Raw genomic sequence first — 16,277 nt, 5'->3', positions numbered from 1 at the left:
TACCCTCTGGCCGGAGGTTCAGAAGTGTGAAGTGCAGGACCTCCAGACTGAAAAACTCTTTCTTTCCCTCTGCCATCAAACTCCTAAACAGCTGAGGAGTTTATTACCAGGAAATACGTCATGTACTGACGACCTGTACTGTTTACATTCTGTTTGCACATACATAATTGCACATTGACTGTTGACTGCTGCACATGCTGCTCCCGTGCAGCATACATTCTCTTATTATATTCTTATATATTTTTATTATACTGCTGCATTTGCTGCTTAAAATACCCTAGATTTTGTGGTACTTATTTATCTACTTTATATTTCATTTGTATTTTGTGGCATTCGTGTGGATGGCAAAGTAAGAATTTCATTGTACAGAGAGACACGTTTCCTAACCATGCATGTGACAAATAAACACTTTGACCTTGACCTTCTGTGAAAACACTGATTTTTGTTTGTGGGGTAATCACTGTCTGTGGCTGCAAATTCAAGCACTCCTCCATCTTAATGACAATATTCAAAGGCAGTCAAAAATGTTCTGGTTCTAAGATTGTGTTGTTTACTCCTTACATGCTGCATTGATACTGAGAGTACCACAGAATAAAGCAACACTTTAGCTGTTTTCAATCATTCTGTCTATTTTGCACTTTTTAAATATGTCCTCTCTGCAAGCAAATGCATATGTCAGAGTTGGATGAGGTTGTTGGGCTAAATTCAGAATTAGTGCAGGAATCTCACTACCTTAACAGGAATTGAACAGATCTACATGTTTATCTATGGACGATCACAACTTTCACAGAAATAATATTAGGAGATTTTAACTGATATTTTCTTGGACAATAAAACAAATTTACAAATATAGTGTAGTAATCCCCAGTAAATAAAAAGTATTCAATTCCCCATTAAATAATGGAATTTCAAAATTAATTTGAAAATCCACTTTTAAAAAGAGAATTAAATAAATGAAATCATAATGTGGATTAACAATATGTGCTGCAAGCAGCTGCTGTGTGATAGACTATCTCCTCTGTCACACTAGGTTCTACAAATCGATCCATCTTTCACACACACAGAGCCAAGCTTAAAGTTTCATGTTTACAGTTCTTTTTATGCCTCCATGTCAGCGATAGCTGCAGCCAGACACTTATGTTTTTGGGTTTGTCCATACTGGCCATTCTTGTGAATGCAATATCTCAGGAAGGCCTTGAGGGAATTTCTTCAAATTTCTTCAAATTGTCTGCTTAGACTTGAGGATGAACTGATTAGACTTGGTGGTCAAAAGTCAAAGTCAATGACCTCACATCTGTCCATTCCCTTGAATTTGACTGGTTGGCTGAGATATACCACCACAAAGCAGTAATTTTAGTTTCTGGTTCTAGTTTCTCACGCTGCACCTCCCCTGAAGTTCTCTGGCGCCCCCCAGGGGAGGTGAGCCTCACACTTTGAAAACTGCTGGTCTAGACCTGAATAAGCAAAGTGCCTGCAGTCCACCTGTCCCCTATTGAAAATGTATGGTGCATCATGAAGAGGAGACTCAGACAACAGTGACCATGGACTGCTCAGCAGCTGAAGTTTTGTATCCAGCCAGAATGGGCCAATATTTCACTTACAAACCTGCAGCAACTAATATCCTCAGTTCCCAAACCAATAAGAAGTGTAATTAAAGGGAAAGGTGATGTAACACAGTGGTAAAGAGGTATAAGCAATAATAAAGCTGTAAAAGGCTCTTGTTTTATAGGAAATATTGCATATGCTAAATCAGCACATCCAGTGGCTGTGTAGTCCAGTTATTGTGTTGAATGATTATAGGCCAGGAGGGTGCCACTATCCAAATCTTTAAGTGAAAAGTCATTTTTTGTTTGTTTTATTTTACTTATTTTTTTATTTGTTTTACTTTTTCATAATTAATGATTTGTTGCTAGGAAATCTAAGCAAAATCTATGTTAAACCTACATCTCAGTTTATTTCAATTTAAACTACAGAACTATATTTGTGTGTGCATGCTGTTTTTCATTGGAAAGAATGATTATAAAGCTCTTCTGGCATGGGTGTATTTTTCACTGTCATAAACTGTTCACATAACTGGACAGAGGATTTGTTTTACTGTAAACTGTCTGTGGTCTAGTAGTGAATCCTAAAATCTGAACCTGAGCATTTTTGTACTTCTGGTTCCCTCACCCTGAAGCCCATGGGTTTTTGGTTAGATGCCTGAAATAAAGTCAGTGGTTAACACAAGGATAATGCATTTTCACATTTTGTTCTACAACAAAGAATAGAGTATGTGTGTCAAATAAATACTTATAGTATGTTTTAAATGTACCGGATGTGATGTTTACTATTCAATTCCATGCACATTTGCATTGTATCTGCATTTGTTCATGCATAGTCATTTATTTATGTTTTTTTTTATCCTATTTACATGACATATTGTATAACAAATCAAACTTTACACCTGGCCGTATTATGGTATTTTTAATGCAAATGACAAACATTTAACACAAAATAAAATCTGGACAATTGATGAGTATGTTTTAATTATGTTCTTTATACATTCAGAATCACTGTTCAGCAGTGGCAGAGGACTGTGGTGTGGCTGAAGACTGGATCACTCCATCATGGTGCAGCAGCTCAGGTCTAGGTGTTTATGTTCTCTGGTCACTAAGGTTCAGAAGTGGAGACTGAGCACACATTGATATCTTGACATACACAATTAGATAAATACAAGAATACTCACACATCTGTGACATTCTAAGCCTATATATGCATGGTGTTAGCAGGTAGTCCTAGTCACTACTACCACAGAGATGATAGGATTTCAACAGTAATAAAGACTGTGTGAAAATGACTGGGGTGGGATGGGCAGCTAAACCTTATGTTTTAGTTAAAAAAAAAACACTCTCCATCATTAACAATATTTTCTTTTGGTATTCTGTGGGACAAAAAAAATGCAAGCACCCTCCACCTCATTGTCTCAGAATAATATAAATGTATGTTGTATAATTGTATGTGTTAAAGTGGTATGACTCACCCAATCATTAAACAATATAAGTATTTTAAACATTAATATGTTAATGAAAAATCTTTTTCACAGTAGTCACAAATATGAATATTATAAATTTAAATAATTTTAATGGCATGCTTTTTGGAAGGATCCATTCAATCACTAATAATTAACTATCTAAGAAGTATATTCTGTGTTTCCTGAAAACTTTAATAATGTGCCAGAGACATTGCTACTTTATTTCAGTTCCTGGTTAGTTGTGATAGGAAAATAAAACCCTGATTATTATGAAAGTTATCTTTTTGATACTAATTAGTAGTAAATATTTGTGTAACTGCAAAGAAAGGTTGAAATAAAATGTATCTGGGGTAATCAATTGTGCTCTGCTAAATGAGTCAGACTGTTCTTTCTTGGTCACAAGAGAACACTTTAACACTTTTCCAATGTCATCTCCTCTCCTAAAAATTTAATTTGTATACGGTCCCTTCTTTCAAATGTCATTGTTAACATGTCTTTTGAGGCTAAATCCATAGAGAGAGAAAAAGCAACAAAGAAAAATATCTTTAGAGCAGTACCTTTAATTTATTCATATTCTAAGGATCTTCTTCCATTTCGGGGCTGCAAATGCAAACAAAATGTAATTGTTTGTTCATATTATGTAGGGGATTTTTAAAATAAAATAAATCATGTTCATACCCGATAGAGAAAGTAACCTCTACTCTGGATTCCCCCAGGTCCCTGGAGTACAGCCTGTATCAAAACAAAAACCACAGAATTTAAAGCTGGGTTAACTAAGATTTAGCACAGATTTGGATAAATCAATTAAAAAATTGTCTAGAACTGTTGTCTCCCTGCTGTACTAAACGCCCCACTCTGCTATCTTCAGGTCCTGTGTTTATTTCTACCCCTCTCTGAGCAGTGCTGTTAAAACCGCACCACACTCCTTCTGTGCCTCTGCTGATCTGAAGGCAAAGAGGAGCGGAGGGAGAAGAGCAGGGGATACTGCTTGAGTTTGTTTGGACTCTCACTTTGCCCTTAGTGATCAAAAATTAGATGGAGTGCTTAGTTAATGCAGCTTTATCTTGCCTAGAAGAATGCCCCTGTTCTTATTTGACATTTTTACGTGTTGCTACAATGGCAGGGTGCTTGCCTCACCTTCACCACTGTGGTGCCCTTGAACAAGGCCCTTAACCCCAGCTGTTCTGTTGCTTGCTAGCCACAGGTGTGAATGTGTAACTGTGTGAATGTGAACAAAGCAGCTCAGAGAAAGAGAGGCAGCCTCTCAGTGGATCTACCCTGTATAAATAAAGGTTAAAAAAAGAAAAACTCTCCTCCACCAGCAAAAGCCAATAGCACTCGCACGCAAGTGTTATTCATGCCTGGATTTTCCAAAACAAACACTCTCCACTTTTCATGCTCACAGTTCCTGTGTCCACTTCATAGCAATAAGGGGTAAGCTCACCTATCAGCTGCACTAGTTTTAGACCATAATTACTCTCATCCTGGGAAAGAACAACTAATGTATACTGAGCTTGCACAGAGTGAAGAGAGATGCACGATATGAAACAACATTATTGACATGTAAGCTCAGAAATGGAAAAAACATACATTAAAATGCATTTTAATATCATTTGCTGCAAAAACACAAATGCATTTTGCATGCTGTGTGGTTGTCTGTTTATTAGTTCTTGTTATATTCTCAACTATGGATCCTATTGCAGTTGAAAGATCTAAATATATTTTAGTCAGAAATTGTAAAAAATAATATCACACTACACAGTCAGTTTGCACAAATGACTGCATACAGCTTTTAGTATGCTGAAAACAAAGCATCTTATTTTCCAATATCTTTGTTTTCACCAGTCAGTGACTGTGGTATTCTTTAGTAAAGCAAAAAACAACAAATGGAGAGTGAAAGGAGAACTGACATCTATGGTACATTTACTGAGAGTCCTCCCTTTCCTCTGTTATGGAGATAAGAAACTAAATGCAGCAGATGGTGCGAAAGAGGAGTCTGACAAACACAAAAACATGCACAGGTAGAGCAAAGACACAAACATGAATACTAGCTCCAGTAAGCGATAAAGTACAAAATATTGAGAGTACGCAGGCAACACACAAACATGCAACACAGAAACTCAGGCATAACACACATGCTTCCTCAGTGCAGCAATTTCATCATTGCCCCTAGGTGTTTAGATAACCACATAACATCCTGCATTATTAAACAGAGGAGTGATAGAGCAACACAAAACTAAATAGCTTCATGTTTCATTGAAAAAAAATGGTTTGTTATGGTAGGTCAATGTGCGTCTTGGGATGTTTTGTATTTCAGGGGGCATAAATGAAAATTTAAGAAAATACCTATAATTCATATCAATAATTATAACTTATTTTAGCTTAAGTCTGATGCTGTAGAGATTGTAAACATTTCCCTGTACTTTTATGACAGCTCTCTGCATCATCTTTGTTGGTTTTATCCACCACATGACCAGAAATCCTTTTATCCAGGAGGGTCCTATTATTGAAATGTACATTCATATTTAAATTCTCTCAATGTAAAGTAGTTTGTTGTATTATGTTTCTGAAACTTTTCTCTTGCTTCTTGGCTGAAATTTGTTGTCCAGTGTGAAGGACAAACAGACTGTGTAAACATAAGTTCTCTCAAAATGTTGTTATAATAAGCATATGACAAGTAAGGCACAGAAGCAGTTAAGGGAGCACTAGGACAAGATTTCATCTTATATCCATCCATTATCTATGCTTATTCCTGAATAGGACTGCAGTGGGGCTGGAGCCAATCCCAGCTGACACTGGGCGAGAAGCAGGGTCCACCCTGGACAGGTTGCCAGTCTATCACAGGAAAGACATGTAGACGAACAACCACACACACTCACTCTCACCCCTAAGGGCAATTTAGAGTCATCAATCAACCTAAGCTGCATGACTTTGGACTGTGAGGGGAAGCTGGAGTACCTGGAGAGAACCCGTGCAGGCACAGGGAGAACATACAAACTCACACAGAAAGGCACCGGATCGGCCGCTGTGCTGCCTTCTTGTATTGTGTATGTAAGGAAAAAGAGGTATCATGTGTGCCCATATATCTATAGTCATTCTTACATTCATCTGTATAGTAAATGTGTACCTGCATGCATATTGGTTTGGGGAATTAAAGGTGGGTACTTGTATGTCTGCCAGATATTAGCTCAGTTAGATTTGTTCATCTGTTGTGGCACACATTCGCAAAACAGTCCAAGGTGCTTCCTTAGGTCAAGCAGCATACTGTAATAGTAGGTCTATCTCTGTTATTTACTATCATGTGACGAAGGCAAAACTTTGTGGTCTAAACACATTGTGTCATTAAAAAGCCATTCACACACACACATAAACAAACCAAAACAAGTTTATCATTGGGTTTAATATGCTGATATGTTACTCTGGGTTTAACCATTTCAGGGAAAGTAGCTCACAAAGAAAGATGTTGTACTCACCCTTTTACTGTTTTTTTGTACTTTCAGCTCCTGAAAAGAAGATAAAATGTTACTCTTCTGTGTTTCACAGTGTCATTTAACATATACTCAGGTTTCTTACTTGTGAGAGGCAAACTCTGCACATACATTGTGTGACAAGATTAGATTCTGTGATTTTCACAAAAAGAGTGTAAAAGCATGAGGTACCTTTGACTTCTGAACCAGCATCAAGACACAAAGCTCCCCTAAGATATCAGATGCCTAGAAAAAATACCAGAGAGTTAAAAAAAAGTTAGTTAAAGTAATACAAATTGTGCCATAAACTTATAATATGTGTTTGGAGAAATACAGAAGAAGCCAGACAGGATTACGCCTCACTCATCCAAACCTTGAGGTCTGTAGATAGGTAGCATGAGCACACAGCTTCTATCTGTGGAGAATCACAGAAAATGATGGATGCGTACGCGAACATGATTGAGAAGGGAAAGAAGAGAGAATAAAACGACGCAGCATACCTGGCTGAGTAGCTGCCTCTGAGCTGTTGCGGCTTGCTGAAGTTCTACTGGAGCACCTTTTTTTTCATACAACACAAACATGCACTGTTAATCTACCGCACTTAGCGCTGAAACCAATAACAGTTGAAAAAGCAGTAATAATACATGATGGTGCTGATGTTGCTACAGGTCAGTAGGACCTTTGCTTTGTGGTGATGACGAACAGCATCTCCTGCACAGCTGTTTGGTTGACTCTGTGCCTTGACATTATTGCAGTGAAAGTCCATTAGCAGGGGTAAAAGCTTTAATACAGAACACGGAGGGAGTTATTGTCCAATATGTTGGTAAAAGATTATTGCCGGGTGGCTGTGTGGTCTTGAAAATATTCATTGTTTAATAAAAATAGATTTCATCAGCTCTGCGTAATCATGTTTCTTCAAATCAGCAGTGTCACTGAATTGATACTGTTGAGCTGCTGCACAGGTTATTTTGATTTCACTGGAAGAAACAGCTGTTAGTCTACAGTTTTGCAAATCTCAATCATAAGTGACTTTATGCCATTTATTGGACACATCCAGTCAGAGGTTGCAAGGTCAGAATGGAGGTTCTGCAAATTCTGCAAATCCTTGCCAAATCAGTTTACTGTAACACAAATCATGATGCAGTTGTATAGTGATGTACAGTTAAGCCACATGAAAATTCAGTATTTAACATGAAAAATTATTATAAAAATTCATATGTAAAATTAATTAGCTATTACATTAAATACTGAATTTTCTGAATTACTGAATTTTTACTGAATTGGTTTAACTGTACATCATTATACACTTCATCATGATTCCTGGTAAACACAGCTTTATCATTGTTGTCAGAGATTGGCAAGGAAGACGTTGCAAAAACCCCTTTTGGCCTTTCAACCTCAGAATGGATGTGTCCAGTAAGTGACATGAGCAAATCAATCTTAAACGCATTTTCTCTGTCCCTGTGATGTAACGAGATCAAACACTGTTAGGAGACTTTCAAATGCTGAAGAAAAAAAAATATACTAAAGTAAGATAGTTCGTCTAACTTACTTCTGCAGACTGGGATGGTGAGGATGAGTAGGGCTGCGAAGGTGACGCTGGCCGTGCTGACTGGAATCATGGCGCTGCTGCTGAGGCTGTGCCGGCTGCTGGAGGCTCCGCGCTGCGCAGGCTGACTTTGGCTCTGGAAAGTCCTCATCTCCTTCTTTCTTTCTTTTTTTTTTGATTCTGTCTGCTGGACTTAATGCTCTTCTGACAGCTTGTGTCTCACACCAGATAAATAAGAAGGCTCGTGTCACACACACCCTCCTCACGCGCTGACACTTGACTGCGTCATGAGAAGCTCAGCGCGCGTAAAAAGGTATTGATCAACAGTTTGGATGGACTAAGTGTTTCCTGGACAGACGAAGTGATATAAATTTTGAACGGAGGTGAGTAATGTATGAACTCCAACTGGTAACCACGAGAAAATGTACGTACACGCAGTGTTATTTATTATGACTAGGTTATTAATTTATTTTTCCTTCCTTCATCGAAGAGTACATTGTAAAAACTTCTTTTATTATTCCTGTGAAAGTTGGAAGGGAAATTGTGACATGCAGACCGGTCAAAACCAGATTTTTGGATTTGAAATGTTAACTTGTTTTTATCTGAAGGCCATTTGCATAGCACCTTTCAACAACAGTCCCAAGTGGTTTACATAAAGCATAAAATAAAGACTCAAAATAAAGTAACATGAATATTACAGGAAAAGGTACAAGTAGTCCCAAATTAAGCTTAATAAAAGGCAATAACAAACTGAATATTTTTGATTTTTGATACCAAAAAAATCAGAGTTGGAGTCAACATCAGGTTTTCTGATGTTTTGATATGTGGTGCATAAAAACTGCAGTTTGTTTCTCCATGATTTGTTTTGGCCCTGTGTACAATAGAAGGATGTTCACCAAACAACCTGAGACTTCTGGGCAGTTCACAGCATATAGCAGCAGGTCACAATGATGTTTTGGCCCTAAAATATTCAATGATGTAGCCAATTTAAAGATCTGAAAACTGAAGTGATGTGGTCTACAGTTTCGGTCTTAGTAAGCACTATGCTTCTTGTTTAGGCTATATTAAAGACTCGAATGAGTCCTGATTTATTTTTTTATTATTAGTTTTTTATTTTTTTAATGTAGTATTCAGAAAATGGCTTCTGTGTAATAGTCCTCCCCTTGTATAATGGAAAATGTTATTTCACACTTCAGGAAGAACCCCTCCCCTCTGCTGCCTCTGACCATCAAAGGGACTGAGGTGGAGAGGGCTGACAGCCACAGTGAAGGAAGCCCAGCATTAGGACTGAACTGCCTGCTATGGACACACTGTACACACAGCACTGTCGTAAAAGAACAGAGAACATAATCAGAGACCCACTCCACCCAGCTCACTCTCTGCTCAGACACAAAAACTGCGCCCACAACCTCAGGCACAGCAGAGCAGACAGTATCATCAGACACAGAACTAGACTTTACAACAGCTTTTCCCCTGCCGCAGTAAGACTGAAGATGTGAAGACGAATACAAAATCTGAAAAATCTGTTTAATACCCCCTCATTACCCTACTAAGTAGAATACCATATACAATTACACTATGTGCAATACCATATGCAATATCTGAAACTCATCATTTTACCTGCTATCTTATTCCTGCATCCACAATTTTATCAACTATTTTGTATTTTTGTATTTTGCATTCTTGGGTGATCTTATATTTAGATCGGCTGTTCGTTATTTTGGCTTTAAACTCTTTACTTGACTCCAGGAGAGCTCTGCACAAGAATTCCTATATGCCTAGACTGTGTGTTTATGGCAAATAAAAATCTTGAATCTTCATGATCAGAGGTAAGCTGTAATGCAATGTAATATTTTTGAGACATCATGCCATTTAGGGCTCATTACTGAATTATATCATTTTTAAGCATAAGAGGCCTACAGAATGATGTAGTTATTGCATTGATGGAGTTACCAATGTGACATACCTAAGTTATTTACTGTAGACAGCCACAATAATTTTAACATGACCAAACCTGGGGATTACAATTACTGTACATCAGTGGGGCTAAACATTTATTTTAAAGCAGGAAACAGAAGTAGTATAATTATATGAAATGGGCCTACTTTTCCAACTTTTGTTCAGTTTTTCATGCTTTTATATGTTTACGTAATTTCAAATCCAATTCATTATTGGAGAGAATCATTATGGACCATTACTGAATTACCTTTTCTGATAAAACTGTGGTAATGTGTTGGTCTTTATGTGAAACTGTGTGTGAAGGCATAGAAATGCTATAAATCATTTTAATTTGTTACAATAAATAAGACGACATAATAAAAAACAGCCACTGTCCTCATTTCTTCAGCAGAACCCACACTGAATGCTATTACAAAGGAAGGTGGGTTTACTCTGCCTGTAACTGGCTTTATAGTTGCAAAAGGGGAGTTTAGATCAATCCTTTGAAGAGAAGATGTGGGACCGGCAGGATTAGAAATGAAGAGGAGAAATTGATGCTAGAAATATTTACTACAGTAATGTAGATGGTGTATAAGGATAAATAAATTGTCATCTTGATTCACCGCCTTTATTAACTGGCATACAGTATTTTTATTTTATCACTATACAAATGGAATAAAATCTGTAAGACAGACTGATGTGAAAACACAATACACACTTGACACTGAACTAATAAACATCTTTGTTTATGAAATCTGATGTGACTTTGCTGGAGAGCATGAGTAGCAACAAATGGAGGGCACTGATAATTGACCGGTTCCAGGGAATGATCACACTCATCCCCACCCTTGTCATCCTCCCACACTAATCTCTCTGCCCTCTGTAATCTCCCACTTTTCCTTATTATCATGAATTAAGTGGAGGTCAGTGGGCACCAGTGGAGGTCACTGGGCAAGAAGAGCAACAGGGTGACTAGATATGTTGTTCTTGTAGGTAATTTGCCACATAGCCCTTATATGAAATGACAGTTTGTTAACATTAGAACAGTAATCATAGCTGATGTGTTTCCTGTATCCTGAACACTGGTTCACCATTCTGAGGACATCGTGAAAGAGTTCTGTTCAGTTGCAAAACAAACAAAAAAAACAACAAAGCAGACAATATGTTGGGCAGAGCCTGGCTGAACCACCACCCTCCCAGTTTTTACACTAAGTTAAGATAACAATTTCCTTGCTTTATCTGCCACTTAGCTTACAAAATAATATGTTGTATCTCATTTGATTAATTCATACAAAAACTAAAGTGTAATAGTGATGATTTGCCATTTTACAGAGCCAGGTCAGCTGTTTCCTTGTGCAATCTTTCTGACTGCTAACAGTAGCTTCATATATTGTTAACAGATGTGAGCTATCAAAATTCTCATCAAACTGTTCATCGGAAGCAAAATTAGCTTGCAGCCCATATTGTTCAGCTTTTGCTTTAAGCACTAGGCCCAGTGTAATAATTTAAAGTACAGACTCAGACCCACCAAACATGTCCATTTCCTATGTTTCTGCATGCTCTGACTGATGTTCATGATTGAAAACAAAGAAAATTAGCGAGGACAATAACCTATTAACAAGTCACATGCCCCTACAAAGACAATTATTCAACCTTATAAAATATGATATAAAGAAGGTCCTGCAAACTGCAATAAAAGATAAAAAAAATATATATATAAATATTCTTAGAACCTTAGCTCTGTTAATATTCTGCAAATTAAGTTGCTAACTAAATCAAATAAATATAATGTTTAGTATTGCATTACACATTATTAACTACATTGTAAAAATAAATTAAAAACATAAATTATAAAACAATTGTGAAATCTCAATATAAAAAGATTCAGGTCATAGATTGTATTTTAACTTAGGCATCCTCTTTGAATCTCATAATGCTACTTATGTTGATTGTATCAAGTCAAAGAAATCTACTTACTCTTAAATTACATAAGTTTCTGTGCACATTAAACTACATTGCTGTAATTATTGTTTATAATTATACTGAGCATCGCATCCTATCCAAGCACATTCACAATTATCTGTGTAGAGTGTCCTGAATTAATGTATGCATCCAGTACCCAATGCTTTTACCCTCACTATAGTAATTGTAAAATATACAATGCTAAGTTTTCACAAACATCATTTTATCATGTTTGCACCATAATCAAATCCAGTTTCCTCTGAGATCTTGTGCAAGTAAGTTATAGGCTACCAACACATTTGGTAGTTTCTATAATAATATGAACAATATTAACAAGCTAAAAATGAGGCACCTATCTATAGAGTATACAACATGTAATCAGTCTTCACTCTTCATACTGCTGGATATGCAATGACGTCTTGCTGTTCACTAATAAGATGAGCTGATTAGTTAACACTTCATGGATCATCAGCTAACAAATATTAATTCAAAGTGGCTTCCTACATCAATTTGCGCCCTGAAATGAACTGGAACAAACATTACATTACATAAGAAAAAGAATGTCGGACTTATGGAACTGTTTCAGCTATCTTGATTGAAATGATATAATGTAAAGGAAAACTAAGAACTAAACACACACAGTACACAAAACTAATTTAAAAAAATGATTATAGAGCACACACAAGGAACAAGATAATATTTTTAATATTGATAAATAAACACAAAATTGTCAGTAAAGTGATGAAACTGATGAATGAGTCATCTCATCTCTAGGCTATTGTCGAGTGGAGACTAATGTAATCAAGCAACATTTTCTCTAATCACCAACTGAATTCAGGAGCAGAAATGCAAATTGTACTTTCTTACATTGTTATTCTTTTTCAGATGTGATTTTATTCTCACTTAATTTACAGTCATCATCTTTTTGTAGCATCGCCCTTTCACATACTATCTCTATAGTCCTAACCTTATGCAGACAAAGAGCAAACAGTAAAGCACTCCTGCCCATGCGCACACATCCTTGTTTTTGTCATTTACCCGATCCTTACGTAAACTTACAATTATTTCTGGGAGATCTTAACCATCTGCTTGCCTAACACCTAACCCTTACCCTAATCTTAACCAAAGCCAACACTTTATCTACACAGTATTGTGTAAAATTCAGCAAACTGTATGTTGTGGGGACCAGCCTCCAGTCTCTACAGGTGGCAATAAGCAAACTTAGAATAGTATATTTTAAGTCAGCCTGTACTGTATATGTGGAGATTTGTTCATTTGGGCGCATGCCAACAACACCACAAATATGGGCCTAAAACAACACAGATGATGCCTTCTTCAGGCATATTAAAGGGCTGTACAAAATGCCATCAGATAGCAACTCAAACATTTCTAATTCTAAACTAAAATAGAAAATGCTATCAGCCTTTAATCACTCATGTGAATGTCAAATGTAGATTACACAGATGTAATCACCTTCCCCTGACGCTGTAGCACCGGCAAGTAGAGCCCTTTTGTTTACAAGTCACATCTGCATGACATCCTCCGTGCATGTCTCTGGGGCTCCCTCACTGCCACATAGTGTCCTCCTGACACAACAAGTTCATTTAATGGGAACGCCTCCCGTCCTCTGATTAAATACTCTGTTTCATTCAAACTGAGTCATGGAAGAGGCTTTCAAGTTGTCTTTTTGTGGTTTATTAAGTAATCAGACAATAGCATAAGCACAAATATCATGATCAAGAGGTCACACACTCAGTGAGTGACAAAGGAAAGAAGTAACAGCCAGGCTTTGTAGCACTGGTCAGCTATCACACCGCTAACTGGAACCATTCAGTCTTTTAGGTATGTATCCTCCAGTGTGTATCTTTTGAGATTAGACAGCTGGGCCCAGACAGTTAGACTTTGTATGCAACAGTGTGTGTGTGTGTGTGTGTGTGTGTGTGTGGCAGTTGAGTCTGTGTGTAAAGGGCTGAACCTGTGTGGAATGTATGGGAGACTAAAAAAAGAAACTTAAGGTTATAGTAATAAGTAGTACAAATATCTAGACAGCATGAGTATTAACTAGCATGATAATTATATTTCCATTACACTTTGTGGAAACCAAACAGAGTTTCTGCTATTTTTACCCCCCCAGTGGTGACCTCGGAGTTAATGTTTTTGTGCCACCGTCATCATCACTTTAACATGCAATAAATTTATAGATACGGTAATATAATTAGGAATATAAGAATAGCAGCAATTATGGGTGAATCATGACTATAGGAAAACACAACATCTGTTAAACCAGCAATGTGGAAAAAAGATAATGCTTGTGGTGCTTAGATGTTTATTATACATGTTGGGGTGAAAAGGAATATTATACTGGCTTAAGCGCAAGAAATATGTTGTTATTTTTCAATGATATATTATAAACAAAAACTATTCAACTGTTGCCATTAAACTGGAATTACAAATTGATGAAGGTGCCTTCTTGAGGCTTAGGCACATCTAATCATTTAGGAGTAAAAGTTTCACTCAAGTGTGTTAAACAGAATGAAAGTGATTTCCATTTTGTACCTCTGGACAATAAAATGAGATTATTCTATATATTGTTCTTAAAGTTTTAAAACAGATTTTCATGTCAAAAACTTTTTCATGTTGTGGTGAACATTTTTAAAACCTATTTTAATCATTTAAACTAACAGTTCTGTCAAAAAGACCCACATACAGTAAACTCCTCCATTAGTTTCTCTGACAGCAAAATCTCCTCTGTTTTAATATCAGAGAAATAACTGAATATTCCTGGAGCATTTGAGTATGTTTGTGCAGCATACAATATCTATGAACTGCAGTCACAAAACATTTGTCTTTTCTCTCTACTGCAGGAAGGAAAGTAATGTCTAGAGCCATTCAAGATGACATGAGCATGATTACAGCTTATAGGACACTACAGAGGCCTGCAATATGATTTTACACAGCTACAGTGATGCTGTATCCTTTGCCTGTTGTTTGATTTACATGTTAATCCTCTAAAGAAGATATCATTGGATTGTGGTAGTTGCTGTGACTTGGACACAAAAGCCAGAGTTTACGTCACACAGTGACTGAAGAAAAGTGAGAAATTAACATGTGTAATATATTTTGGACATGTTATTTCCATTGCCATGCCAGTTTTCGAAGTTTACATTACATGCAGGAAAAATCATAAATGTAACTGTTATGACAGTGTGTAACAATTCAGCAGCTGGGAAATCCAGCAGTGTCTTTGTACACACAGGCAGTGTACCTCAGGGCACTGTCTGCATATCACTCGTTAATCCAAGACTTTCTTTTCCATCATGTCTGACTCACAGTGTTGACTCTGATGACATTCAATGGACTCTGTAGGTTTGCACAAAAGCTCTTTATGACCTCAGTAGACTTTTTTCTCTACACCATGAACATGTATATCATCTTTTTTTATTACAAAATATAACAAAATATTGCTACAACTCTGAGAGCACAGAGACACAGATAAAGTAAGAATTTGGCACAACACATAAACCAAAGAAATGGATAGTTACGGATGTTATAACTAGTGGATTAACAGTGCCACCTGGTGATGTAAAACACAACAGGCATCATCTCAGCAGATTAGCCAAAAACAGCAAGGGATGACACATTTTAGAAGCTCAAATGTAAAACCTATCAACTCACAAACACCAAAGGTCACAGATATATTCATGACAAAGAACCAACTTGTAATACTCTAATTATAGATCAGCCTATTGCACATATTTGAAAGTAAAACAAAAGAAACCATTACTGATGGGTAATTAAATTATACAATATTTATTCAATGATCAATTTAACTGTCTCCATAAAATAACTAATTCACTCGTAGTCAAATTCTAAAATAGCTTTGTGTCCTTAATAATAGTAAAATTCTATCATGATTATGGTATATTGTATTATCATATTAAACTTTGATAGTCTACTTCTAAGGGCCTAACTACTCCTAAACTTATGACATCTGTGCAAAAAAAACCCACAATACAACTTCTGACATTTAGTTTTTAAAAATCCATTGCTGTCGCAACAAAGGAGTCAGCTGACCTTCCCCTTTCTTCTGTATATTACATACACCTTCTTTGTAATACTCAACTTGTACTGCATTGTATTCAATTTCTAACTTTCATAAAGTCCATTATATAACCTGTCTGTTCTACTTGTGTGTGTTTGTCTCATGTCTGATACTGTCCCTCAGTAAAGCATGCACTCAATACTACATACAGTGACTATATTACTCACTTTTGGTGTACATTTTATTTTGATTTGCTCAGGTAATTACAGTGTGATAAACCAATGGAAATATTTGTGGAAAGCCATGGAC

At 36.6% G+C, this 16,277-nt stretch overlaps 1 protein-coding gene across 2 annotated transcripts; it reads right to left on the bottom strand.

Moving 5' to 3' along the window:
* Nucleotides 1-2,458: 2,458 nt before the first annotated feature.
* Nucleotides 2,459-8,287, bottom strand: nmu (neuromedin U). Of its 2 annotated transcripts, none has more exons than XM_020603554.1 (8): nucleotides 8,030-8,287; nucleotides 6,978-7,033; nucleotides 6,851-6,892; nucleotides 6,670-6,723; nucleotides 6,484-6,513; nucleotides 3,689-3,742; nucleotides 3,568-3,610; nucleotides 2,459-2,669 (listed from the first exon to the last, which is right to left on the bottom strand). In XM_020603554.1, exons 1-7 carry the CDS (start codon nucleotides 8,175-8,177, stop codon nucleotides 3,575-3,577), a joined length of 420 nt encoding a protein of 139 aa, XP_020459210.1. In that variant the 5' UTR covers nucleotides 8,178-8,287; the 3' UTR covers nucleotides 2,459-2,669; nucleotides 3,568-3,574. The 2 variants fall into 2 exon arrangements, with proteins under 2 accessions (XP_020459210.1, XP_020459209.1); XM_020603553.1 differs by having other exon boundaries at nucleotides 2,459-2,649.
* Between the last annotated feature and the right edge of the window lie 7,990 nt (nucleotides 8,288-16,277).

Source organism: Monopterus albus, unplaced genomic scaffold (assembly GCF_001952655.1).
Source record: "Monopterus albus unplaced genomic scaffold, M_albus_1.0 scaffold61.1, whole genome shotgun sequence".
Classification (NCBI taxonomy): domain Eukaryota; kingdom Metazoa; phylum Chordata; class Actinopteri; order Synbranchiformes; family Synbranchidae; genus Monopterus; species Monopterus albus.
This window is presented reverse-complemented; position numbering and strand designations above follow the sequence as displayed.

What these genes read in the sequence shown, in the direction of transcription:
- nmu (XM_020603554.1), bottom strand. Translation starts at nt 8,177, where the DNA reads ATGAGGACTTTCCAGAGCCAAAGTCAGCCTGCGCAGCGCGGAGCCTCC. An exon ending in TGCTGGTTCAGAAGTCAAAG is followed by an intron (nt 6,514 to 6,669) that starts GTACCTCATGCT and finishes TCTTCTTTTCAG; the next exon opens with GAGCTGAAAGTACAAAAAAA. An exon ending in GAGGTTACTTTCTCTATCGG is followed by an intron (nt 3,611 to 3,688) that starts GTATGAACATGA and finishes TTGCATTTGCAG; the next exon opens with CCCCGAAATGGAAGAAGATC.